At 40.9% G+C, this 25,224-nt stretch overlaps 3 protein-coding genes across 4 annotated transcripts; 1 reads left to right on the top strand and 2 right to left on the bottom strand.

Moving 5' to 3' along the window:
• Nucleotides 1-203: 203 nt before the first annotated feature.
• Nucleotides 204-6,671, bottom strand: fbxl22 (F-box and leucine-rich repeat protein 22). Its single transcript, XM_074632865.1, is given in 4 exon segments — nucleotides 204-1,472; nucleotides 6,096-6,450; nucleotides 6,453-6,476; nucleotides 6,479-6,671. Coding segments are annotated over 4 exon segments (792 nt in total). The 5' UTR covers nucleotides 6,543-6,671; the 3' UTR covers nucleotides 204-1,123.
• Nucleotides 6,672-10,440: 3,769 nt separating this feature from the next.
• LOC141766890 (uncharacterized) lies at nucleotides 10,441-13,453 on the top strand. The gene is made up of 2 exons (XM_074634062.1): nucleotides 10,441-12,995; nucleotides 13,428-13,453. Exons 1-2 carry the CDS (start codon nucleotides 10,469-10,471, stop codon nucleotides 13,451-13,453), a joined length of 2,553 nt encoding a protein of 850 aa, XP_074490163.1. The 5' UTR covers nucleotides 10,441-10,468.
• On the bottom strand, nucleotides 13,368-24,982 carry usp3 (ubiquitin specific peptidase 3). 2 transcript variants are annotated; one of them, XM_074632869.1, is made up of 16 exons: nucleotides 24,860-24,982; nucleotides 24,408-24,545; nucleotides 23,653-23,713; nucleotides 21,885-22,022; nucleotides 21,387-21,470; nucleotides 21,193-21,274; nucleotides 20,762-20,841; nucleotides 19,380-19,493; nucleotides 18,918-19,031; nucleotides 18,572-18,721; nucleotides 18,048-18,154; nucleotides 17,880-17,960; nucleotides 17,642-17,760; nucleotides 17,420-17,533; nucleotides 15,523-15,590; nucleotides 13,368-14,505 (listed from the first exon to the last, which is right to left on the bottom strand). In XM_074632869.1, the coding sequence occupies exons 2-16, from the start codon at nucleotides 24,499-24,501 to the stop codon at nucleotides 14,055-14,057; spliced, it is 1,857 nt and encodes a 618-aa protein (XP_074488970.1). In that variant the 5' UTR covers nucleotides 24,502-24,545; nucleotides 24,860-24,982; the 3' UTR covers nucleotides 13,368-14,054. The 2 variants fall into 2 exon arrangements, with proteins under 2 accessions (XP_074488970.1, XP_074488969.1); XM_074632868.1 differs by having other exon boundaries at nucleotides 24,855-24,913.
• Nucleotides 24,983-25,224: the final 242 nt, after the last annotated feature.

The raw sequence follows: 25,224 nt of genomic DNA, 5'->3' as shown, positions 1-25,224 counted from the left end.
AGAATCCTGATCATATATATGAGTTTGGTTTTGAATTACAGCACCAAATAAAATGTCGTAGTAGTTATAATTTTAATAGCTTTAGTTTTAAGCTGCTACTAAACACCATTATAGGAAATTATATTAACCTAATATTATAACAAGAGTCATCATTGTGAAGATTCAGATTCACATTCAGAAAAACGTCATTTTCCACCACAAAGCAATGTAAAATTGTCTTTAATATTTTTAATAGATAAGTAAAAAAAAAAAACAGTCAGTAGAAAAACACAGTATCTGAGCACACGCCCTGATGGGATTACAACAATTCTTCATTGAGTTGACCCCTGTGTGGAAATTTATGGTCATTCTTCAGAGATGCAATCATAAGACGGGGAGCACGCTGCACCAGCAGCCTGCAATAAACATTTACAGACGGACACACGCCCAAAATCAACCTTTCATTTGTCTCACAATCTTATATAACACAATTCCAATCAAAGGCACTTTGTCCTCGGAGAACCTTTCCTCCCAGCTCTGACATGTCTTATCATAACAGAGACAAAGCACACGTGCAACCACGCACCTTTTGTACTGTGTAAGTGTGCGTTTCATTTTTGGGGGAGGTGTGTTTGTGCTATTTTAATCCAACTAAATGCTATTAACGGGATAATTTGACATATGCTTTTTTGATTTCTTGTTGAGCGTTACATGAGAATATCAACACCACAATTGCATCTGAACGTGTAGCTGGTGCCAGCAGCCGGTTAGCATAGCTTAGCATAAAGACTGGAAACGGGGGGAAACAGCTAGCCTGGCTGTGTCGCTTCATATTTATCATATAGATGTGACAGTGGTATTGATCGTCTCATCAACTCTCAGCAAGAAAGTGGATAAGGCCACCTGTGTGTACACTATAAGACTTTATTGTGAGTGTGTCTGGAATTCTCCGTGGTTAGGATAACATGGAATTGAGACAGCTTAAAAAGTACATGTCTCCATAAGGAAGACTCATATTCAAAATGTGTTGTATAAAAAGGTGGAAAAAAGGGAGCAAAAACCCTTCTATTAAATACAAATACTAATCACAGCAAATAAGGCATCTTAGTCAAGTCTTCAAAAGTCCAAAGTTACAGTATTTCCATCAGGAGAACAGCAGGACTTTCTGCAGTGTCCTCCTGAGTGGCAGTGTCTCCTCAGGCTTGCTGTCAGGGATCATATCAGCGCTCCTCTCTGCACTCAGCCGGATGCCCGGCCTCTTCTCTCCGACAGCCTGCAGCCCCGCCTGAGTGATGTTCCTGCAGAAGTCCACTTTCACCTCCTCCAGACTGCTTCCGTGGGCCACCATGCCCTCCAGGCTGCGGTCGGTGATGCGGACGCAGTTCTCCAGGTGGAGGCGGCGCAGCTTCCTGCAGTTCTGCAGCACGGAGATCACATCCTGGTCAGTGATGTGTCCACAGCCAGACAGAGTCAGCCAAGACAGATTGGGACACCTGTAGCACATGCAGACAGCAGTCAGTTACATCATGAACAGGTTCAATGACAGGTTTCATGCTGGAGTACAACCAGTACAAGACCTGTTCTGTGTCATCTATACTCATCACGCCTTAGGACATACTGTATATAGATGGGGAGGGATTAGCTTGTTTGGAGACGGACTAGTCTTAAGTAAGCAATGCTGTTTGACGTGTGCGCTTATTTTCAGATGAATACCTCTCAAGTCTCTTGAGTAGAATCAGATAACAGAGGAGAACATAGAGGCCGGGGGCCTGATCTGAGCCATGTGTGAATGAGATCTACACAACACCACTGTGAGGCAGCAACATGATCTGTTTAGCGATAGAGCAGTTTAATACCTAGACCAAGCTATCTTTTCTTTACACGCTGTCCCACTGGGCATGTGCTTCCGTCCTCTCAAAAAGCTTTTGTGAATAAATGGAGCATGGAGAACAATTACCGGATGTTGCTGATGAATTATAGCATGACAAAAATGCATTTTCTCATGCTCAATTTTACAGGAATTACTTCTAAAAATGAATGTGAATTGTTGCTGCATGTTTACTGCATGTTTCCAGCCGGAATAAGGAGTGCACTGCAGCCTACTGGCAGGCCGGCAGTACAGAGCTGGCAGACACAGAATCCCTCTGGTGGCAACGGATCGTGGATGTCATTCACGTTCACTGATGCAGATTACATAAAGACTTACATAATCTAACCACTTTACCACATGTGAGCCAAACATATTCCAGTTGCCTGCAAGTGTTGAGGGTGCTGCCCCAGTAACCTCTGAACATGGGGGGGCACAGTCAAGCCACGTGCCCCGTTGCATTACATGAGGCCAATTTAGGGCTTTATCAGGGGATGTGGCTGCACGCTATCGACATTAACCAAGAGAAAAAAAAGAGGAGGTGGGGCGTGGAACAACTCAAAGCCGGCGGCGTTTAGAGATTCAGCAGTCTCTAATGACTACAGTTGCTGTGTAAGTGAATGGAGGTAAACACGACAGGAATAAAAACTTCATCAACCTTTGTTACATAATCCACCCTCTCACAGCCCCTCCCCTCACTTTGGGCAGATATTTGCATGCGGTTGTTTTTTTTCTACCAAAGCATATAACTATCTGCATGCCACCTTGTGTTAATCTGTCCTTATCAAATTCCTCACTTACTCTCTCACTCACAAATGCACACTTGCCCACATGTTAGTAAGTTTTAGGCACATTAAGGAGCTGGTTCATAACACTTCTTGTGGTGGCAAACTCACCCTATTGGTGGCTTTCTTTATTTTCATTTCCCAACTTTAAATAATTCCACTTAAGGCTTTTTGAAATTAAAATCTGAAACTTATTTTTTCATTTCAAAATATAATAAATGAGATTTTGATCAATTCAAACCAGTGCAAGCTGGTAATTTGAGAACACAACCTCCTCTATTTAAAAAAAAAAAAGTACTGTAAATGAAGACTTGAAACTTCACTTGTACTTGCAAAAAATGACTTGTGAGCATCTTTGCTTTTTAGTTCATGAAGGTATACTTTGTATACTTTAACTTATTGTACTTAGCTAATGATTTATGTATTACACAAAGAGACTTGCTCCTTTTGCTATTTGACTTGATGATTTGTGATGAAATAAATTAATAAAATATGTTGTTCTCGCTTACCTGTACGGTGAACGGATAATCTAAAACTTAATGAATCGAAGTAAATTCATATCAAAACATCCTTTTACAAACTCTCACACACTTTAATATGCTACTCTATCAAAAATAAGCACAACTACAAGCCAAGTATTCTTTTCTGTAGGCAAGTATATCTTGGTCAAAAGATTAATTATACTGTCTTATTTTAAGTTCAAAAGAAGTGTACTAATAGCACACTCTATCTATCTATCTATCTAAACTATATGCCACAAAAATGTCGGTAGTGTTTCCTTCTTTCCATGATGGCGTTCACATTAAAACAAACATCATGGAGGGCAGTCTGATCTGGTCTGAGCTGAGCACAGGCAGAACGCCACACTGCTAACCTGTAATCATCTCTCTAATGACCTGTTTGGTTTTCCTAACGGTTATTTTGTCTGGTCAAATTATCCAGTGGACTCTAAAAGCAACTACAGACATACATTTAACTTTCAGCTGCTTTCGGTCTTTCAAGTGGAAGGGGTCTATTTCAAACATGCTAAACAGATTTTGGACATCTTTAATTTCACTATCTAAATTCAGTGGTGAATATCTTCAAAAGCAGCGGAAACTGTACTTTGTAAGCAGAAGTCATAACTTATAACTTAAATAGTATAGCCCATAAAAGAGAGAGCGAAAGCATCAATTTTATTCAAATGGTGTACATGACATTTTGGAATGGAACTACTCCGAAATATTTAACCATGAATGCCCCATGCCAGAGCTTCTTGTGCAACCCACACTGCATGTTAATTAATGTTGTGTAACTCTAATACTGTGACCTGAAGATAATGAAAATGAGTTATTTATCATTGATTTAATAGTCATCTGGCAATAGAGGAGCGTCAAACAGTAAACTAAAAACGGCCCGAAGTCATGCTATGTTTTATAGTTTTTTTCCATGAAGATAAAAAAAGAGACACATGAGCTTGGCGTCAGAGTTTGCGCGGAGTCTTATCCAGGAAGAGGCAGGCAGAGACAGACGCACATGTTCATTCCTCTGACAGCAACAAAGAGCCAATTGTAGGCTCCACCTGCCTGCATAAAGCTCCAGTCTGCAGCTGACTGGGAGGGTCTGCGGCCAAATCACTCTTTATCACCCCCACAGCTTCTCTGCGTCCCCTCCCACTTTGTCACGTGCACTTGCTCTCTGCTCCCTTAGAGACAATTTGGGAGGGTTTATCAGTATGCAATGAGTGTGCCTTAAGGGCGTTGAGATACAGACAAAGTAGGTGGTTCTACTGGTCTCACAGTCTCGTGTCTTGCGTCTCAAATTTCACAATACAGGAAATCCTCACAGGGTCATACACCGAGCCAATGAGCCGGCCCCTCTTCCCTCCTCTCCTCCGGGCCAGCTGCGGCGGCCAGGCTCCCTCACATCAACGGTTATTACTGGCTGCCTTGAAGAAATTATCCAGAGACCTCATTACGCCTCTCCAGGCTGAGTCCTGCATGCAGCCAGCCACGCACACAAGGCCAAAAGCCAACAGAGCTTCATTTCAGTGACCTATCACATCCAACTGTCACATCATTCAATAAATATAATTTGGTATTTGACCACAGTTATGTTAGTTAATAGAATCAGTCTTATGTCACACAGATGTGTCACTTTTCTGTCTCCAGTCGGCTCCGGATACACCATCTGTTTCTAATGATTTTCTCCCCTGCTGCCTACAGCTAAACATGGCAGTTTTAGTAAGCCATGTGCCTCGAAATGAAAACAACTTTGTTCCCCGTGGTGGGTGTGATTGACCCCAAAGAACCCGGAAATTATGTGATCATCCTCGAGACACATCTGACAAAAAATAAAAACCTTTCTTAAGACAAAAGTTTGAATGTTCATGTGTAACAGGAAACTATGAAACCTCAAGGTCTTGTAAAAAGCAGCTGCAGGGCTGGACAAAATGACAGGAACACCTTAAAATACATGTATCCAAAATAATGCAACGCTACTCATGTTCAGTTTGGATTAAGGATGTGTTGTTAATTCAGCTTCATATTTGAGGTTACAGTTTATATTGTTGTCCAGTGCTGGAAGATGTATTCAGATACTTTACTTAACTAAAAGTAGCAATAGGCTACCACAATATCAAAATACTCCATTATAAGTTCTGTATTCAAAACCTTACTTAAGTAAAAGTATTATCAGCTAAATTGACTTTAAATAGAAAAAGTAAAAGTACTCATTATGCAGAAAAATGGTCCCCATTTTCCAATAACAACCACAGGTTTGTAAACAGAGTCAACTGTTCATGAACTCAGAAATACAGCCCTTGTTTTAATGATGCATTTTCAAGCGAATTCAATGTTTGTTTTTTTTTTAATTGAGAAGGAGGAGAATTTTCTCAACCAGTAAAGAAACACCTAATCCTTCATCTTATCAGAAAAATTCGAAAGTTTGGAGATACATGGTTTTAATCTGAAAAGTAGCTAAAGCTGTCAGATAATGGAGTAAAAAAAAAAAAAATACTGCCTTTGAGATGTAGCGGAGTCGAAGTATAAGGTTGCATAAAATGGAAATACTTCAGTACAAGTACCTTGAATTTGTACTTAAGTACAGTACTTGAGTAAATGGACTTCAACACAGGGGTCAGGACCCCCACAAGGATATATCTGAGGGGTCACAGGAGAGCTAATAAAAGAGTAAAAGCAATTAAAAATAAATAAATAAATAATACCCAAAGCTTTGCTTATTTTTTCAGACATTCAAAAAAAAATTGTGAATTACAGGATCATTTTACTTTGTGGGGACTCTAAAAGTTTCTAAAACACTATAGTAAATACAAATAGTAAATCACTCTTCAAGTAGACAATATTTTGTTTATGGTGTCACAAGCCAAAAAGCCACTGCTTTGGATTATATTACAGCATGCTGTTGGTCAACAGTATTTCATTACAAAATAAAGCCGGAGGGGAGAAGCACACACAGACACTCACATGTGGCAGACATGGGCCAGGAAAGTGCTGACCAGGCTCTCGTGTTTACTGCAGATGTCCTTCTGAAACGAGCTCTTCAGCCAGTCCTCAATGTTGCACACTTTCAGGACTCTACTGGAGTACCAGCAAACTGTCAAGGAACGCAACGAGGCTCCCAGCACAAAGTTGTCCCTGGTCAGCTGACCCGGGTAGCTGAAGTGCAGTAGAGTCCAGAGGCAGGGGTCCAGGAAGACCTCTCGCAGCTCATGACAGCTAAGGGACAAACTCCTCCGGCTGTCCTTGTCTAGGAAGGAGAAAAGGTGGAGGAGACACTCTCGGTTGAGCTGGGTGAGATGCATGGTGAACTGTCCCAAGGCAGAAAGAGAGGCCTCGTCCCTGTGGCGGCCTGCTGGTGAGCAGCAAACAATGAGCCTGCAGCCTGCAGCCTATTGTGTGGCCCAGATACATGATGCCTCCTCAGGCACATGCTGCAGGCCTGCACATATAAGGCCGGGGAGTGCAGGCTATTTTGGGAAGACAACTGGCAGTATAGCCTACGGTCGAAGATGGAAGTGTTTGAGCCATACGCTCCCTTTCCATCTGTCATGGCTGTCTCAACAGGCGGCAAGCGCTGGACTGAGCCAGATGTTTACACTGGCCTGGCCTAGTTCTCAGATACAGATACTGAGTGCTACAAAAGAGAGAGAGAAACACCTCCAGAATGTCCCAGCAATAATAATGTGACCTTCACTGTGCAGAATGACAGTAGTAGCATTATATTTCAATGTGGGAGAAGGAGTGGGTCTAGAGGCCATTTTAAGAATCTTTAAATAGGTAATTGGACTTTTTATAGTGGAGATTCATATCAGAATCCAATTATTAGCCTATTTGAAGCAGAGTATTTTTTAAAAATGTCTTAAAACATATCACCCCTAAAGACAGAGGTGGTGCAACAATTGAAAAGTACTAATAATTTGTCCACTTCATATCTGGAGGGGCAAAGATATGAGGATCAAATGAAAATGTAATGCAATCCACTACAACACCATCACAAATGCAAATTACAATGAGTTGAGTTGACCTCTGCACAGCATCAACAACTGACTTTTCACAATACGAAGAATATAGGCTATCAGTGGTGGAATGTAACTAAGTATATTTACTCAAGTACTGTACTTTACTTTTTTGAGGTACTTATACTTTACTTGAGTATTTCAATGGTATGCTACTTTCTACTTCTACTCCACTATATCTCAGAAGGAAATATTATACTTTTTACTCCTCTATATTTATTTAAAAATTGTACTTACTAGTTACTTTGCAAATTTAGAGTACTGATACAAAATATTGGTTGAGTAAAAGGTTTTAATATATTATTATAGGAGTAGAGTAATTAAAATTAACTCTACCTTTACCAGCTGCAACATTTAAGCGATGAACCCACAAATGCACCAATAATTAGGCCTATAATTCAATATGATTCTGAAATGGGTCATTCTGCATGATGAGTACTTTTACTTTTGGTACTTTAAGTAGATTTGGATGCTAAAACTTTTGTATTTTTCCTTGAGTAAGATTTTGAATGCAGGATTTTTACTTGTAACAGAGTATTTTTACACTCTAGTATTGATACTTTTACTCAAGTAAAAGATCTGAATACTTCTTTCACCCCTGTAGGATATATAGAACCTGTTGTACTGGATTAAATGAAACTATTTTAAGAATCTTTAAAAAGGTATTGGACTTTTTTGTGGGGAACCATACTGTATGCAAATTATTAGTCTATTTGAAACAGAGTATTTTTAAAAAATGTCTTGAAACGTATCTGGTGGGGATCTTTAAGTTGTTGTTTGTGTGCCATTTCAATTCTATGGTCATTTAAAAGATAGAGGTGGTGCGACAAATTAAAGGAACTAATAGTTTGTCCGCTTCATTTAGGGAGTAAACTGACCACCCCTCACTAAGGGACAACATTTATGGATATTTCACATCATATTCAATGCATAACAATAACAATAACAGAACAAAACAACTGATAATCTGTACCATTAACCCAAATAGTGTACGCAATAACTGCAGGTTTGTGTAAAACCTTTTTTTTTTTTTTTTTTACAAATTCAGTGTTTTCTTCTCCCTGATGCTCATTTTCTATCAGCTCTGTGGTTGTTTTACCTGCATACTTTTCAGATGCAGGACGAGGCTGTTTGAACGAGGCTCTTCACTGTGACCTTTTCCAGTTTATATCTTAAATTATAATCCAAACTTAAAAAAAAAAAAAGTTTCTTCAGATAAATGAATGAAATGCTGAGCAGGCCAACTGTATATGTATTTAGAAAAATAAATACATAAAAAAAACACCCCTTTAAATCAAAAAGGCCTCGTGACCTGCCGTGAAGCTTTGGCGACCCCCAGTGAGGGTCGGGACCCCCAAGTTGGGAACCAGTGCACTTCAACACCATCACAAATGCCAATTACAATGAGTTGAGTTAACATCTCTGCACGTTTTACAGAGGTAGTACAAGCCTATACAGTAGATCCCGTTGAACCTGTTGTACTGGCACAATACAAGTTTAATTACCCACTTTTAGGACCTTTCTCTATCATATACAAGGTAATTACATCAGCCTAATAATTTCAGAACCTGGCAAACGTTTCTTCACGTGAGTGCAAGTCACACAAGCACAAACAGTGTTACGTAGGACTTTGCCTAAAGGAACACAGTGAACTATGACTCAGTGTGTTTGAAATTGCTCAATTGAACCACAGAGGACATAGTGAGATGGCAAAAAGGCAAAACAAATACCATTAATATATGCCATTACTCCACACTACATTACCAGTTATGTCCTGTTCCACTTGCTATTACCAATCTCAAAAAAAAGAAGAAAAAAAAACGCAGGACATTGTGAAAACGCTGTTGGGGAGGCTGATTACAGTCTGTACTGTGACTCACTGTGTCATGCTGTTCTCAAGCAGACCTCTGATCTAACAAACACCAATGCAATGTGAGCTTATTATTAGCAGCTGTGATGTAGCCTCCAAGAGGAAAAGAAAAAGGAGGAGGATGAAGAGGGGAGGTGGAGGCCACTTGTGTGTCATTAATGGGGACAGAGTAGCGAGCCCACAGCCACCTGTGAGCAGGCGAGGAAGAGCAGCTGTTCATCATCATACAGGAGTGCTTGTTCCTGCCTGAGCGAGGAGGCTGACTGGCTGGCACGTGTCCCGAGGGGAGTGTGTGTGTGTGTGTGTGTGTGTGTGGGCGGAGATGTTCGCTAGAGGAAAGAGGAAAACAACATAAAAAGGATGTGCTCTCTTTCTCCTTTAAGGTCGTACCTATCAAAGGATGTTTTCTATTGCAAGACAGAACAAGAGTGTCAGGGACAATAATGTAAACGCAATGTACCTTCTGGTGTGCATGTGTCCAGCTTGACATGTTCCTATACACATACATCAAATTGTACACATATGGTGTAAATAGTTTTATAATGCAAATTTGCTATTAAAGTTCCTCAAAGGAAATAAACTACTGAATAAAAAGACATTAGCAGCTACAGTATATGCTGAAAGAATTATAGGCATAGAAACATATTTGTGATCAAGTTTTGTTTGTCTTTAATTTAGAGCTGCAACCAATGATCATTTTCAACATTAATTATTTCTCAGACTAATTGATTAATTGATTGGTCTACATCAAAAGAGTAGAGTGAGAGAGAGTCTGTGATAGTCTTCAAATTGTGTTTTTTTTATCTGAAGAGCCATTTAAAATTCAAATATATTCAGCTTACTATTAGGGGGATAAGGACAAACAGTAAATGTTTACATTTGAGAAGTAAGAATCATTAAATGGTTGGCATTTTTGCATCAAAAATGACTTCAATACTTTAGTTGCTTATCAGAGTAGTTGCAAATTAATATTCTGTTGATCTACTTATCATTTCAGCTATACATTAACTGTCCTTCCCTTTGTCCTGCAGTTTACTTTATCTTCTTCAGTATTTTTTAACTATAGTTCACAAATTTGAATCCTACAACAGAATTCAGAGAAGGTGAAGCACAAATAAACTCCAGTAGGACTGTAAGGGAGATTGTTCCTCCTGGTGGGATGACTCTAGGCCTTTATTATTCTGACTTTAGTAATTACAATAATGGGAGCTTCTGCCACTTTAAAAGATTACTAAAATAATAATAACATTAGCACCCAGTGGACAAAATACTTTAACTACATAAAATAGTAATGGTAGAATAAACAACCATGTCTTCCTGTTTTCCTGTCTATCACTGACAGGAAAATTGACTTTCTCTGTCTAACTGAGACTTGGCAAAATCAGCAGGATTTCATGGCACTTAATCAAGCCACTCCCCCTGGATATGTCTACATACAAAAGCCTCGCTCCATGGGTCGTGGTGGCGGGCTGGCTGTTATACATCGAGCTGACATCCTGGTCAAAGACCTTCCAGTACCCAATGTCACCTCGTTTGAGTGTGTCATTTTCTCCCTGGTTGGGTCTACACAGCTCCAGGTTGTCCTCATCTACCGCCCCCCTAAAACCTCCACCACCTTCATGTCTGAGCTGTCTGAGCTTCTCACCTCTGTCTGCTCCATGTCTCCATCTACACTCCTGCTCGGTGACTTCAATATTCATGTGGACTCCACCAGCTGCTCGTTTGCCACTGAATTCCTGTCACTGTTGGACTGTTTCAACTTCACACAGCACGTTAAAAGTCCCACCCACACTAAAGGCCACACGCTGGATCTGGTGTGCTCCACTGGCACAACTCCCTCCCATCTGCAGTGCCTGGACCTCGCGGTCTCAGACCATCTCGCTGTTCTCTGCACTGTTCCTGTCACCCTGCCCAGGCAGCGCACAAAACGTACCATCCAATACAGGAACATCAAGACAGTGAGTACACCAGCTCTGAACGACCTGATAGCGACCCATCTGGCCTCAGATCCACACGACAGCTCTGCTGATGGGCTGGTTGCCCACTACAACGCCACTTTATCTGGCAGCCTTGACTCCCTTGCCCCCCTCAAAACCCGGACTGTCTCCTATACCCGTCCCGCCCCCTGGTTCACCACTGAACTCCGCACCCAGAAGTCCACCGGCCGTCAACTGGAGAGGCGCTACAAAAGATCTGGCCTCACTGTCCACCTTGAGGCTTATAAAGAGCATGTGAGGGCCTACAAAGTAGCTCTCTCCCAGGCCAAAACACAGTACTACTCCACCCTCATTACCAACCAACAAAACCACCCCAGACTGCTGTTCTCCACCATCAACCGGCTCCTTCGCCCCCTCGACCCCCCCCTCCCATCAGGTGCCCCCGACCTCTGCACTAAGTTCCTGGACTTTTTCCAGGACAAAGTCGAGTCCATCCATCAGCAGCTCCTGGTGCCTGCCCACCTCCCTCCACACACACCTCAGCCACTGGGCGTGGCTCCCTTGGATGTTCGTCTGCCTCAGTGCTCCCTCTCCTTCTTCTCCCCTGTATGTGCTCCTCAGGTCGCAAAGTTGGTCACTAAGGCCAAAGCCTCCACCTGTTCTCTGGACCCCATGCCCACAGCCTTGGTCAAGGCGTGCCTACCTGCCCTGTGCCCCATTATGGTGAACATCATCAACTCCTCCTTGGCATCTGGTCTTGTACCCGACAGCCTCAAGATGGCATCAGTCACTCCCATCCTCAAAAAGCCAGGTCTGGACCGGGATGACAGCAACAACTACCGACCGATCTCCAACCTTCCTTTCCTGAGCAAAATTCTGGAAAGAGCAGTGGCCGCCCAACTCCATCAACATATGGCCAACCATGAGCTCTACGAAACGTTTCAATCTGGCTTCAGACCACACCACAGCACAGAGACCACCCTCATCAAAATCACAAATGACCTCCTCATCGCTGCAGATTCTGGTCACATCAGCATCCTCATCCTCCTGGACCTCTCAGCTGCCTTCGACACAGTCTCCCACACCATCCTCCTCACCCGCCTATCTGACTACCTTGGCCTCACCGGTTCAGCTCTCTCTTGGTTTCAGTCCTACCTCACAAACAGAAAACAGTTTGTCACCATCAGAGACTCCAGTTCCACCCCGGCCCCAGTCAACCATGGCGTACCTCAAGGCTCTGTGCTGGGACCCCTCCTCTTCACCATCTACATGCTCCCCCTTGGTCAGATCATCCGCCACCACGGTCTCAGCTTTCATTCATATGCTGACGACACACAACTATATCTCAGCACCAAACCATCCACCCAGCTACCCCCACAGTCACTTCTATATCTCAGCACCAAACCATCCACCCAGCTACCCCCACAGTCACTTGTAAACTGCCTACATGCAATAAAAATCTGGATGTCATCTAACTTCTTAAAACTCAACAGCAACAAAACCGAGCTCATGGTTGTGGCTCCCAAGGCCCTGCTCCGGAAGGTTGGAGATCTCCACCTGGATGTTGATGGCTGTTCCTTCTCCCCATCCTCGGAAGTCCGCAACCTGGGTGTCATCCTGGACCCAACACTATCATTCCAATCTCATATCAGGTTCATCACCAAATCCGCCTTCTTCCACCTCAAAAACATCTCACGTCTCCGGCAATCACTCTCTGACTCTGTGGCAGAAACCCTCATCCACGCTTTCGTCACCTCCCGTTTGGACTACTGCAATGGAGTTCTGTCCGGGGTTCCCAGCAAAGCCCTGGACAGGCTCCAGTATGTGCAAAACTCGGCTGCCAGGGTTCTCACCCGCACCAAGCCCTGGCAGCACATCACCCCCACCCTCATCCACCTCCACTGGCTCCCGGTCAAGTCCCGCATCACCTACAAAATCCTCCTCCTCACCTACAAATCCCTCAATGCCCTGGCTCCTCAGTACCTATCTGACCTCCTCCACCCTTACACACAGCCCCAGAACCTTAGATCCTCAGGCACGGGTCAGCTCTCCGTCCCTCACACAAGAATGAGAACTTTTGGGGACAGAGCCTTCAGTGTGACAGCCCCCACCCTCTGGAACTCTCTCCCTATAGAGCTCCGCAACGCACCATCTCTGGACACCTTCAAAAGACTCCTCAAAACCCACCTCTTCACCAAGGCCTATGGCCTCCAGCTACTGTTACATTTGTTGTATTTATTTATGTCTTTGTTAAGCGTCCTTGGGTTTCATGAAAGGCGCTATATAAATCCAAGCTATTATTATTATTATTATTATTACGTATTGTCTGGCTGTAGTAAAGGTTTAGTGGTGTTCAGAAAAAGGTGAATTTTAAGGTGTTTTTTTTCCCCCACAGATAAAAAAACATCAAACATTTGAAAAAGATTTTTCGTTGTATTTTGTCATGTTCACTTTATCTGATACATTTTAAAAGAGAATTTCACCGGGGCCCGTTTCTAAGCCCATTTCAGATCAACATAATGTTAAATTATACTCCAGCATCAATACACACAAACGAAACAATTTAAGAATGATCATTTCTTTCACATTGGTTCTGGTCACGAAGTTATACCAACATTTCTAAAGCCCTAAGGATCACTTGTCAGTCAATAAATGCATTCTAGATCCTAAAATCTCCCCTAATGACTGGAAACAGTACTATGAGGTTCTCAAGAGGTTGAAATTACAAAATTAGAAAAAGCAATAAACTCCAAATATTGTTACAGTCGATTTCTTCAGTCTAGGCTAAATATTGGACCAACTGAGGTTTTCCAAGGCTACAGCTTTACTTCATTATTTTAAACAATCACCTTTGGAATCTATTACATACAGAGAAGTCTACCTCAACTGAGGAATAAAACATCGAGGAAATAAATGCAAATACTAACGAAATCTCAAGCAGCAAATTATACATGATGCTGTCATGCAGGTCATAAAAAAGAAAATAGTTGCACATACATTAAACTTGGAAATTATCTATTTAAAATCAAGCACTGTGAGAAATGTGATTGAGGTGAAGCCAAAATGGAGTGAGGAGCTGGTCTGAGGCAGTCTGACAGAATCACTGTGCGACGGCTGGTATGGCTTGGCTGGCTTCCTCTGTTGCAGCCTGGTCTGAGGTATCCCTATCTGTCGCAGCCTGCATTGAAGCCGTGTTATGCAGTTCAGCCATGTCTTCACCCACATTTTCCAACGCATCGTTATCTGGGGCCGCCACGTCCTCCTGGGTATTCATGTGTGAGGCTGGCACATCCATCAAAACCATGTCTGTGGCAACCTTGTCCTGAGCAACTGCTTCTGAAGGGCCGCTGCCCGTGGCTGCTGTGTCCACAGCAGGCTTGTTCGTGGCAGTCTTGTCTGCGGCCACCTGTTCAGTCCTCTCCACGTAGAAGAGGATGTAGGCCTTGGCCTTCCTCACTGTGTCCTCATTGGTCAGAGTCACTGTGCTGTCGTTGAAGTGGTACCACCGACTCTCGTGGCTGCCATATGCTGTATAGTGCCCCGATCCAACTCTGTGAACACAGACACATACATCACGTTCTGCTGTCTGGCTTCTTACAAGAATACATTTATTGCTGCTAACGTGAGAGGGACACATTCGGTTCAGCAGTGCAACATCGCCACTCAGAGGCCAGAGGTGAAACAGCATTTTGATTAACAGTTCTTGGCATATCTTAACGCATTTTTAAGGACTCTCAGCCTTATGCCTTTAAGCATTTAGTGGCTACATGCATTTTTAAACTGCAGCTGTCCACAAGGCTTTTCTACAAAATTGCATCTGAATTGTTTATACAGGAAATTGGAGACTGACAGCCAGCTGTGGTAGGCAGAGCTGGTCGGCAGATGATGTTTAGATTTGTATTTTTTTTTTTTCTCCAGCTGTTAATTGTGCTACCATGGTGACAAAGGCACATCTTGCAAGTGTCATCTATCAGCTGGAGGTGGGGAAAAGAACACCTATCGACCCTAAACAGTACTCACACAGGCGAGTAGTGCGCCTACGCAAGCGTGAGACTGTTTATGCAGAATTGTTTTAAATACAGTAATAAGGTTTAAGCAAAAATGCATGTGTTTGGGAAGTAGTGAGCATACGACTAAATAAAGGCGACTTGGATCATACTGCACAAGTTGTGTTCAAGGTAACACAAGATGAGTAATTGATATATGGATGGTCATTTTGGAGGTGAAATATTCCTTTTAATGCCATTTACAATAATTCACTACATGTTTACAATAGGGTTGGAAAACTCATTAAAATATACAATAAAAAAACAGTGTATATGATGGAATAGTGACATTAGAGCGTGCCAGAGGCCACCAAATTTGGGGTTTTACGGACAAAATATTGGCTACTTTTCCCCACTGGCTGTCTACGCCATCTCCTTGTGGAAAGCCCTGGATATATGCAAGATGCTGCTGCAGCACTCTAGATGCTGATAGTGCTCATTAAAACAGCAAATTATAATCAAACAGAGGAAAATTGAACAAACGTTAATTTCAACTTTTGTGTGTTTACTTCATCTACTCACCCAGATCCATGATGCACTACGACAGCAACAAGGTCGTACAGGCAGCTTCCTGGTAATGAAGTCTCTGGCTGCAAACATAAAAAGACAAGATTTCCTTTCTGGGATCTCAATTCCACCCAAAACATCATGCTTCAAAGATTTACATCTTAAAAGAAGACACGTAGTATCCGGACATGTATGCAAGCTAGAGGTCTCACACACTAGAGTCTGAAAGGTTTCAGGTGAAAATGATGGTACTCTCAAATTCCCCCAAAAATCCTTGGCGGTTCCAGGGTTAGTGTGACAGAGTTCACATGTGTTTTATACAAAGACGAGAGGCTCCACCAACTAAAAAATTATACAACTTAAAGAATAACAAGGAAACTAAGATAACAGAATCGCCTCCCCCCCTGGAGGCATCAGTATGGACACTTTAGCGGGGGAACATTTCCATAGTCTTTGACACAGAATGGCCTAAATACATTACATGCACGGTCATGGAAACAAGTGAGGGCCTCCTACATGGCTGGCTGCAGATCTGTCACCATTAGAGGTATCACCCAGTGATCCAAATAATAAATATGAAATGCACTACAGATGGTGGTACAGTAACAACACAGTTCATTGCCCTTTAAATATCCTCCTTAATTTAACATTTATATTTATTTATTCCTTTAAACATCAAAGTCTAATGATCATTTTCATTATTGGTTAATCTGTCAACGATTTTCTCGATTAATCCTTTCGTCTATAAAATGTTAGGAAACTGTGAAATATGCCCCCCACAATCTCCCAAAGCCCAATTTGATGTCTTCAAATGTCTTTTATCGTCCGACCAACAGTCCAAAACCCAAAGAAAACCAGCAAATCCTCACATTAGAAACCCTGAATTTTAAGCATTATTGCTAAAAAAATCATTGATACAATAAACAATTATCAAAATAGTTGCTGATTAATTTGATGCTGATCAACTAATTGACTGTTTCAGCTCTATTAGTGTGTGTGAACGATGACATTTAAGACAATTCCCATCATTTTCCAGATGCAGTTTATCTTTGGTCGGCCAGCAGAGGCCAACGTTGATCTCTGGTTGACAACTCCCAAAACATGTTTTTTCTCTCTGGATATAAATCCATAATCAGCTGACTAACAGGAAAATTCAATTTGAGTAAATCACCAGTTTGGCAAAGGAGCTATTGTAATTTTTGTATATAAAAAAACCTTCTATATCTTTATTTTAAATAATGTATTCTTCATGCTGTCTGCGGCTCCTCTGTTTGTGCCCAACTTACAATGCAGCCATTTCAGTTCACCATATTATCCATATATCATATTTCACAGGCATTACCAAGTCAGTTGTCTAGCATTTCGTTTGAGATCTTTCCATGGTGTGACTAGTGTCTTGACTCCCTTTTGAAGTTACTAAACCATACCCCTTCATTACAAAGGTTTTACTTTGGCAAAAGTACTCTAAGTTCTTGTGGTATTGTGATGTTTCCTACAAGTATGACTGAGGCAACACCAATAAAACAAGTATGCATTTCTCTTGGAATCTTCCATAACAGCAGACACAGAAAAGCAAAGATGGCTTATTAATACAAGTCTTTGTGAGGATCTTTTTTTGCAAAACTGCAGCTAATTTTCACAGAGTCCTGAAATGAAAGAGCACAGCTGGCATCTAACGGTTATTACTGTGTCACTAGTGTGGCCTACGAGCCACGACTGTTTCCTGAATAATCTGCTGCACTTCCATTTTTGTAAATGTATTATTGTTCATCATTTTTTATACTGATTTAAATGTATTTGTAAAAGTCTCGCCATGGATTTATACCATTTGCTCCTATGCCTTGTCTGAAAAATTATTTAAAAACTATATTATGAAATTCCATGATCAGCATTTCTTCTGTTTTGAGCTCACCTCAAGCAAGTAGCCCCTCATGTCCAGGTCTTTCAGTGGAAACTCCACATAGGTATCCACCTTGTTTCTCAAAAAGGCCGTCCAGTGGAACCTTTTTAGGTGCAGGCACAAAACCTAATAATAGAGGAAAGAAAACCTCCAATTACACCCAAAACTACTATCATAGAATAAACTTTCAAATGAGTAAATTGTAATAAAAGAATTGAGAATTTCGGTCTCTACCTTTGGCAGCTTCTGGATCCAGAACTTCTTAGTGGATTTCTGTCTCTTTTTACACTTATGGCAATAGTACAGCTCCGTTTCATCAAGTTCTTCCAGGTCAGTGAAGCTACGTACGCAGTCTAAAACAAAAATAAATCAATAGAAAATGCCGTCATTGATCTCAGCAGTACACAATTAGAAACTAATACTGCCAAAAATTGTCTAATTAAGGCATTACCTCTGACAGTGGGAAACTTACCACGTAAGGTGCAGGTCGGCCCTGGCTCCTGGTCTTTACTTCTCTTTTGTCTGAACTGGCTGGGAATGTCCAAAGACAGATCTGAGTAAAAAAAGAACAGACATAATTTCACAGTGCTTTAATGATATACCCCTAAGTAATGTGTTCACATCAAATACTGAGCCTTACCAAGAAATGGATCAAACTTCCGAGATTCAGTCCCACATATCAGGCAGTTGACTTCGTTCTGAAGTATGCCACCAAAATTGGATGTGATAACACTGGCCGTCCCATTTCTGTAAAGAATCAAAAAACAAACCATCAATAAACGAACATTCAAATCTTCTGGTGTTCAATCAGGGCATGATGCAAACATCATATTCTTCTTGTGGACCAGTAAATGTTACAGACTAGTAAATGCAATACAAAAGCATTTTATGATATGATCATTTGATCATTACAACTTTTAAAGGCCAAGAGTACAAACTTAAAACTAGACTGCTTTTAAAAAAGAAAATAAGCAGACACATTAAACCAAAATGCTATAATAAAATGGGATATTGGAACAACAAGAAGAAAGCAGACACTTTCGGAAGACATATCATGGATGACAGCATGTCTACAATGCTAAATGTGTCTACTTTGTCAGTATAAAATCAATTGAAAAACAGGAGAAACACATAGAACATAATTGTAAGTTTATATGGGCTTACATGCAGCATTTGCCCTCTGCAGTGGAGAGGCGGACCCCATCCTGAGGTGAGACTGGGTGAGATGCCCCGTTGCGACTGTACTGGAGCTCCCTGTGGAGGTGGTCCAGCAGGTAACGCATGAACTCATGTGCATCCTGCTGCTGATAGCCTCTGGACACAAAAAAACACAGTTACTGTAATAACTCCCAATTGTTCCAGTCTGTGATGCATACTGTCTCTTCCATTATATCTTGACTACAATATGCTTCAAACAAATTGACTGAAAACAGAAGTGAAAAGGAAACGGTTTACTGCTCAGCAGGAGGAGCTTAATTCTGGCAAATTCTTCTGTGCAATGTTGGCATACCTGAAGCTTGGCATGATTTTCCATATAGCATAAAATAAGGAGTCTGGACTGAAGGCCGTCTGGCTTCCTTGCCACAGGGAACACAGGGTTTTCCTGAACTCCTCCACCAAAGACCTGTTCAACATAAAGCAACCCTGTTACACAACCTGGGACAATCAACATCTAAAGCCTGCCTAAAAGAAAAAAGTTTACGGAATACTTTTCAATACTTGACACACAAACACATACCCAAACTTCATTTCTGTACTATTTAGTGTGTGTCTTTCCAGACTTTCTCTGCAGCAGGATTAAGATAAATACTGCTATTAGGAGCCTCATGAGAAAAGATTTCTGAGACGGTCATCTTCCATGATCACTCACAGTCACAAGAAACAATTTTGTCAATTTTTTACTTGCTGAAAATGATTATTAGATCAATACACTCAGCCCATAAATCCTCCCTCCTACAGAAGAGGACCTTACACACTGTTGTCCCCTTGGCTTCGGGTGTGGTACATCCTTCTTCCTGCCGTCTTACCACTGCGTAGAGCCACTGCAGGCAGCTCCTTGAAATAACAGCTGAACTGCTCGATGTTGCTGTCAAAGAAACACATTTTGTTAGAACACCCGCCCCTATCACATCACACTTTTCCGTAAGAAAAACAGACATCAGCCTTGATTACCATGTGACTACCAGTGGTTAATTCAACATAGATAACGAATTACAGGTCTTGCTGACCTTGATGTCAATGGGTGAACGACCTGACTGTAGATACTTGTGATCAGACTGGTGCTACCACTGTGAATCCAAGATAACTTGTATTACAGCTAGAGTAATATGGTTAGTAATAGGAAGAGAGAATAGGACGATGACTGATTTGCACACTATTGATTTTTGTATTAATATAATTTCTAAATGATTTTTGGTATGCATGTATATATAAATGCATTTGCCTAGGTGTATTGCTATCTGCATGTTGATATATACATATTATATTAGAATTCTCATTTAAATAGTTCTACTTGTGTATATAATCTCTTTTGTTTCTTGTATACGTATATTTATGTTTATCTGTATGGATGTGTTGTTTTTTTTGTTTTGTTGTTTTTTTATTCCCCTTATCTACAACTACTTGCTTATTTATATTTAATGCTATGTTTGCTACGTTTCTCTTTTTACAGAGAATATTGTGTTATCGGGGGTACGGGAGGGACGGTGTTTGTGGATGTTTGTTCTGTTCATTCCAAATGAACAAAAAGCCAATAAACATAATGTGAAAACAAGATGACACAAAGAGGATTCATTGCAGATAAATCAAGTCTGTGTTACATTATTGCTCACCCTCATACAAATATGTCGGTTGTTTCGATTTACTGATGAATTGAATTATTTATTGACTTTAAGGGGGAAGCCGAGGTTGATATGCAAAGATAATATAAATACAACAACTATACATTCCATATTATATACAACTAGAAAATTCACAGCCATTTTTCTGATTTTATCACCGTACTGAAATGAATGGAAACTAATGGCTGCCTGTGAAGTAGGAAAACAGATCATGTTTATTTAAAAAAAATCTATGGAATGCGTTGGTAAATGGTCAGCAGTAATATAAAATGTACTCAATAAGAAGAAAATGTAAAAACACCAGTCCTGGAAAAATGTCTCTTTGCTGGGAAATCTGTCCTTTGACTGTGTCTTGTTTCCAAGCAGCCTGTGTAATTCCCCTGACTGTGCCCCAGACTGTATTAATAAAGGATGACTGGTCGTGGGGCCCTGGGTCTACAGGGGCAGAGCTACTGAACCATGCTGCAAACCCAGTTTACCACCCACATACTCCATCTTCAGTGCAGAGCCTTACCTGAGGGACTGCAGAATGGCATTCATGAAGCACGTGTTGCCCAAGTTCCTCAGGCCTGTAGCACCTAAAGCCGCCCCGTCCTGACAGAGACAAGTGAAATGCATAAAGATGTGTATATACTGTATATATAAATATACATATACATGTATACAGTATATTTTTCAAAATGCCTTAGGAAAAATCATGATTAAAAAGCAAGTTTTAAGCTAACATTTAAAGATATTGTGGTAGTCACTTGGTGTGAAACTCTATAAAGGCTGCTGTGACTCATTTAATTGGAGCCCAGTGTGAACAAAGACTTGTAGAAGGAAAATTTGAGTTAAGTTTGAGCCGTAGTACAGTCTTTTGTGCCAGAACACAACTATGGAGTGGCTGCAACTTACTGCTTTTTCTTTCAAAAGATATCAATCATAATATTTTCAGCCACTTACATTGTCTTTCAACAACTTGCTGTCTGGAGCTGGGCTTTCCAGAAGTTTTCTTTTCCTCTGTCTGTCACCCATCATTGCTGGACTGTAAGAGGGAAAACATTGTAGGTGTAATGATGATGGAGTAAAGCAATGAGACAAAATGACATGTTTATCATATAATATTTCAAGACTTTATTCTTGAGATTTGTACTTACTTTTCTAAACTCTGCAGATGTTCCCTCACCTTCTGCACCTGCCCGAGTTTGGTGTCATTGACAACAAAGTCATCACATCTGTAACTAAAAAATCCACATTAGTCAAGACATTGGTCATTTTGGACCCATTAAAACTTTGCATAAGAAGCACAGTATCATAAATATATTACATTGTGTTTCAGTTTGGTATCATGTAACATTTAAGTTGAGTGATTTTCATCAAATATTTCTCAATATAGTTCATAAAATTCAGATCACTGCGTTTGGCTTGTAATTAACATGTGATCATTTGTGGCATGTAACCAGAAGAATGTCGGATCACTTACAAAGGTACCTGATAAGCTTCAATACATTACTTAAGCGGATATAAAGAAACATTTGGTTCTTATTACCACAAGATAACCATCCTTTGACCGTTTTTATGACTGTACTGTTGCAGGGTCCCACAGTGAGTCACAGATTGTAGACGTAGATACGATGGTCATGAAGGACACTCACCAAAACACGCTGTAGTTGCTGCAGTCCATGCAGACAGAATGATGGGATTTCTCTTTCTCCTGTTTCTCGCCCTTCTTTTGATTAATGCCAACGACTTGACTCTCTTCAAAGTGTTTCTTTGCATGTCCATTGACATATCTATATAGAAAGAGATTACTTTATTACACACAACATATGGAACTACCAGAAAATAATCTCATATTTATTGCTGGCCTAAGTTATGCTGACAAATTTTATCAAAAGAATCTGCCCAGAAAAATAGATATTGCAGTTTTCCTCTTGAGAACAACTACGGTGCTCCTCATCGACCAGAGCATCTGTTGTTATGAAAGAAAAATCCCTGATGATCTTTGAAAGTTGTTAAACACAACATGCTAATGTTTTGACAGTATTTCAAGAATCCTCAAAGATTATTCTTACCATCTGGATAAAAAAATTGTCTGTCAGCTGCACAATAAAAACGATTATAACCCATTTGCCGAGCTCAGACAATATTACATTCCCTTGTCCAAACAATGATGGTAACTTGAAATGATACAGTTCCTTGTTTGATTAGATTAGCAGAGTATTTGAAGATTCTGGAAATACTTCAAAAACAGTGGTACATCTTGTTTAATCACCTATGTTTTTCAAAGATTGTCAAAGAATAGGACAGAATTTTAGCGCTGTAACTTAAATGACAGAAACTGGGGCTATATTATTGCCTAATAGGTGCGTTTGCTTTTTGCTTCAACAATAAATCCTCTGCCTCCTACTCCTGCTACTCTGAGCTGACGAACCAGATGCATTCACGGTCAGTATGTAGTGTCCGTCGTCTGACTATAGATTGATAGCATGCCGCTGATACGCCAAAACGAACAAAATGGGTCAATTATTTTATTTATTACTTAAAGGCTACATGCCTCTGTTTTTTGTAATGTTCAAATGTTTTTAATAAAAGAGTACGAGTTGAATTACATGGGATTTATTGTTGTTGTTTTTTACCGTGGTATCGAATTGGTAATGAGAATCGTGGAAATTCACTGGTATTGTTATCGACTACTAGATTTCTGGTAATCGTGACATCCCTAGATCTGTAGACTAAAAACCTTAACTTATGTATTGCAACCCTTACATGGTTGTATAATTAAAAAACGGTCACCAAAAGCAAAAGGACTGAGACTCACCAGAGTATTAGCTACTTAAAGGTCCCATATTATAAAAAAGTGAGATTTTCAAGTTGTTTTATTATAAAGCAGGCTTATGTCCTATATAAATATAGTGAATGTATTGAAACACTCAATCCACAGGGAAATACACACAGCCCGTATTCAGAAACTTTGCATTTGAAACAAGCAGTCAGGATTTCTGCCCATTCGTGATGTCACGAATATACAATATTGAATCCCTTGACACAGTTTTAGTCGTAAACATTGTAAATGTGTCCCAGTTTATTTCCTGTTGCAGTGTATGTAAATGTCATCAGCTAACAGGAAGTACACATGGACCCAAGCTGTTGCCTAGCAACGCAATTCTATTGCAATTCCGTGAAAATGCGCTAAAACAGAGCGTTTCAGACACAGGGGTAAATACAGGCATATTCAGGCAGACAGTATGAGGAAAATAAAGTTGTTGTTTTTTTAACATTACAGCATGTAAACATGTTCTAGTAGAAACATAAAATACAAGTATAAACCTGAAAATTTGTATAATATGGGACCTTTAAGTGTAGTATGTTTGCTACTCTGACTATAGCTTTAGTTGTGAACATGAACGACAACAAACCTACCTTCCACAATGGACCATCAGACAGGTAAGGCAAATCCATGGACTTTTATTGGACCTACAAACTGGAGATAAAAGATGAAGTCTAAATTAAGAAGAGTACAGTACATACACAGAGTACAGTACAATCACAGCAATACAGGACAATGTATTGCTGTGATTTTTCTTTTGAAATGACTATTCCTTCATGTGTTCATTGTGATCTCCCCTTGTGACAGCTGTTGTGTTGACTTGTAATCAAAATCTTGGGAGCTTACATTTAATTTTTGTAAAGAATTTTTTCCTAATTTCTTCATATGTGATATATATTGTAGCAGGAAATGTTGCTCTGTCTCCACCTGTCTCTCTGGACAGAGCTGTCTCTCTCTCTCTACCTGTCTCTCTGTCTCCACCTGTCTCTGTGGGCAGAGCTGACACAGCCTGTCTTCTCTAGGCAGCCAGGTCTGTCTCTCTCTCTCTCTACCTGTCTCTCTGTCTCCACCTGTCTCTGTGGGCAGAGCTGACACAGCCTGTCTTCTCTAGGCAGCCAGGTCTGTCTCTCTCTCTCTCTACCTGTCTCTCTGTCTCCACCTGTCTCTGTGGGCAGAGCTGCCACAGCCTGTCTTCTTCTAGGGCAGCCAGGTCTCCCTGTGTCGGCCAGTCTCTATGGCCAGGCTCTATCTAACATTAGCTGTGTGGCATTATATCAGGAAAGGCTGGGATCCAAAATGATTGCAAAGAAACACCTGTAATGTGTGCATCCATTAAAGTCTATCTTACCGCTGCAGCACCAGGAGGACGGAGCACCGTTACCAGGGAACCGGGAGGTCTCAGCAGGACAGCTCACGTTTGAGTTCAGATGAGGGCACTCCATCAGTCCACAGTTGTAGTAGTAAGTCAGCTAATGTTAGCCAACACCTACAACACCAACCAGGAACAAGGCAGCTGTAACAATAGTCAGCCAGTTAACCTGTATCCTAGATACTAGCTAGCTAACGTTAGCCGACCAACTACTTCTGCTCAAGAACGCACGTTTTCTGTCTTTTCCTGTCTTTTCAACACCGTTTGACTATATTTCTCGCATCATTTCAGTAGTAACAGCAGTTTACAGAACATAAAAGGTAACGCCGGTTCCACCCGGACATGTTGTAGGTTAAAATAGAAAGCTTTGGTGTGTATAAGGTATAAAGATCACTGCTGGCGTTTGCCACAAACAAATGGAAATACCTTACAGGAAGTGACGTCGTTCTCTGCCGGCTCGGCCGTTTGCCAGCAAACCAATCAAAGATGAAAAAGCTTTGGAGAGTTGTATTTAAGTACTTCCTTCTTCGCTTTTACATTTCCACAGCAAACCAATCAAAGATGAAAAAGCTTCTGAGAGTTACGTGTAACTATTTCCTTCTTCGCTTTTACATTCCCCGGTGCCACTTAAGAGAGGTGCCTCATATTTGGGTCCGCAAGTCTTTACTATTATATTTATACCTACTGACATGTAGAAATTCTAATATTTAACCTAATTAAGCCGTGATGTGAGACTTAAATTTGTTTGGAAGTGTAACTGCCTCGCTTATGATGGTTTGTATGATATACAGCATGT

This window comes from Sebastes fasciatus, chromosome 4 (assembly GCF_043250625.1).
Source record: "Sebastes fasciatus isolate fSebFas1 chromosome 4, fSebFas1.pri, whole genome shotgun sequence".
Lineage (NCBI taxonomy): Eukaryota > Metazoa > Chordata > Actinopteri > Perciformes > Sebastidae > Sebastes > Sebastes fasciatus.
This window is presented reverse-complemented; position numbering and strand designations above follow the sequence as displayed.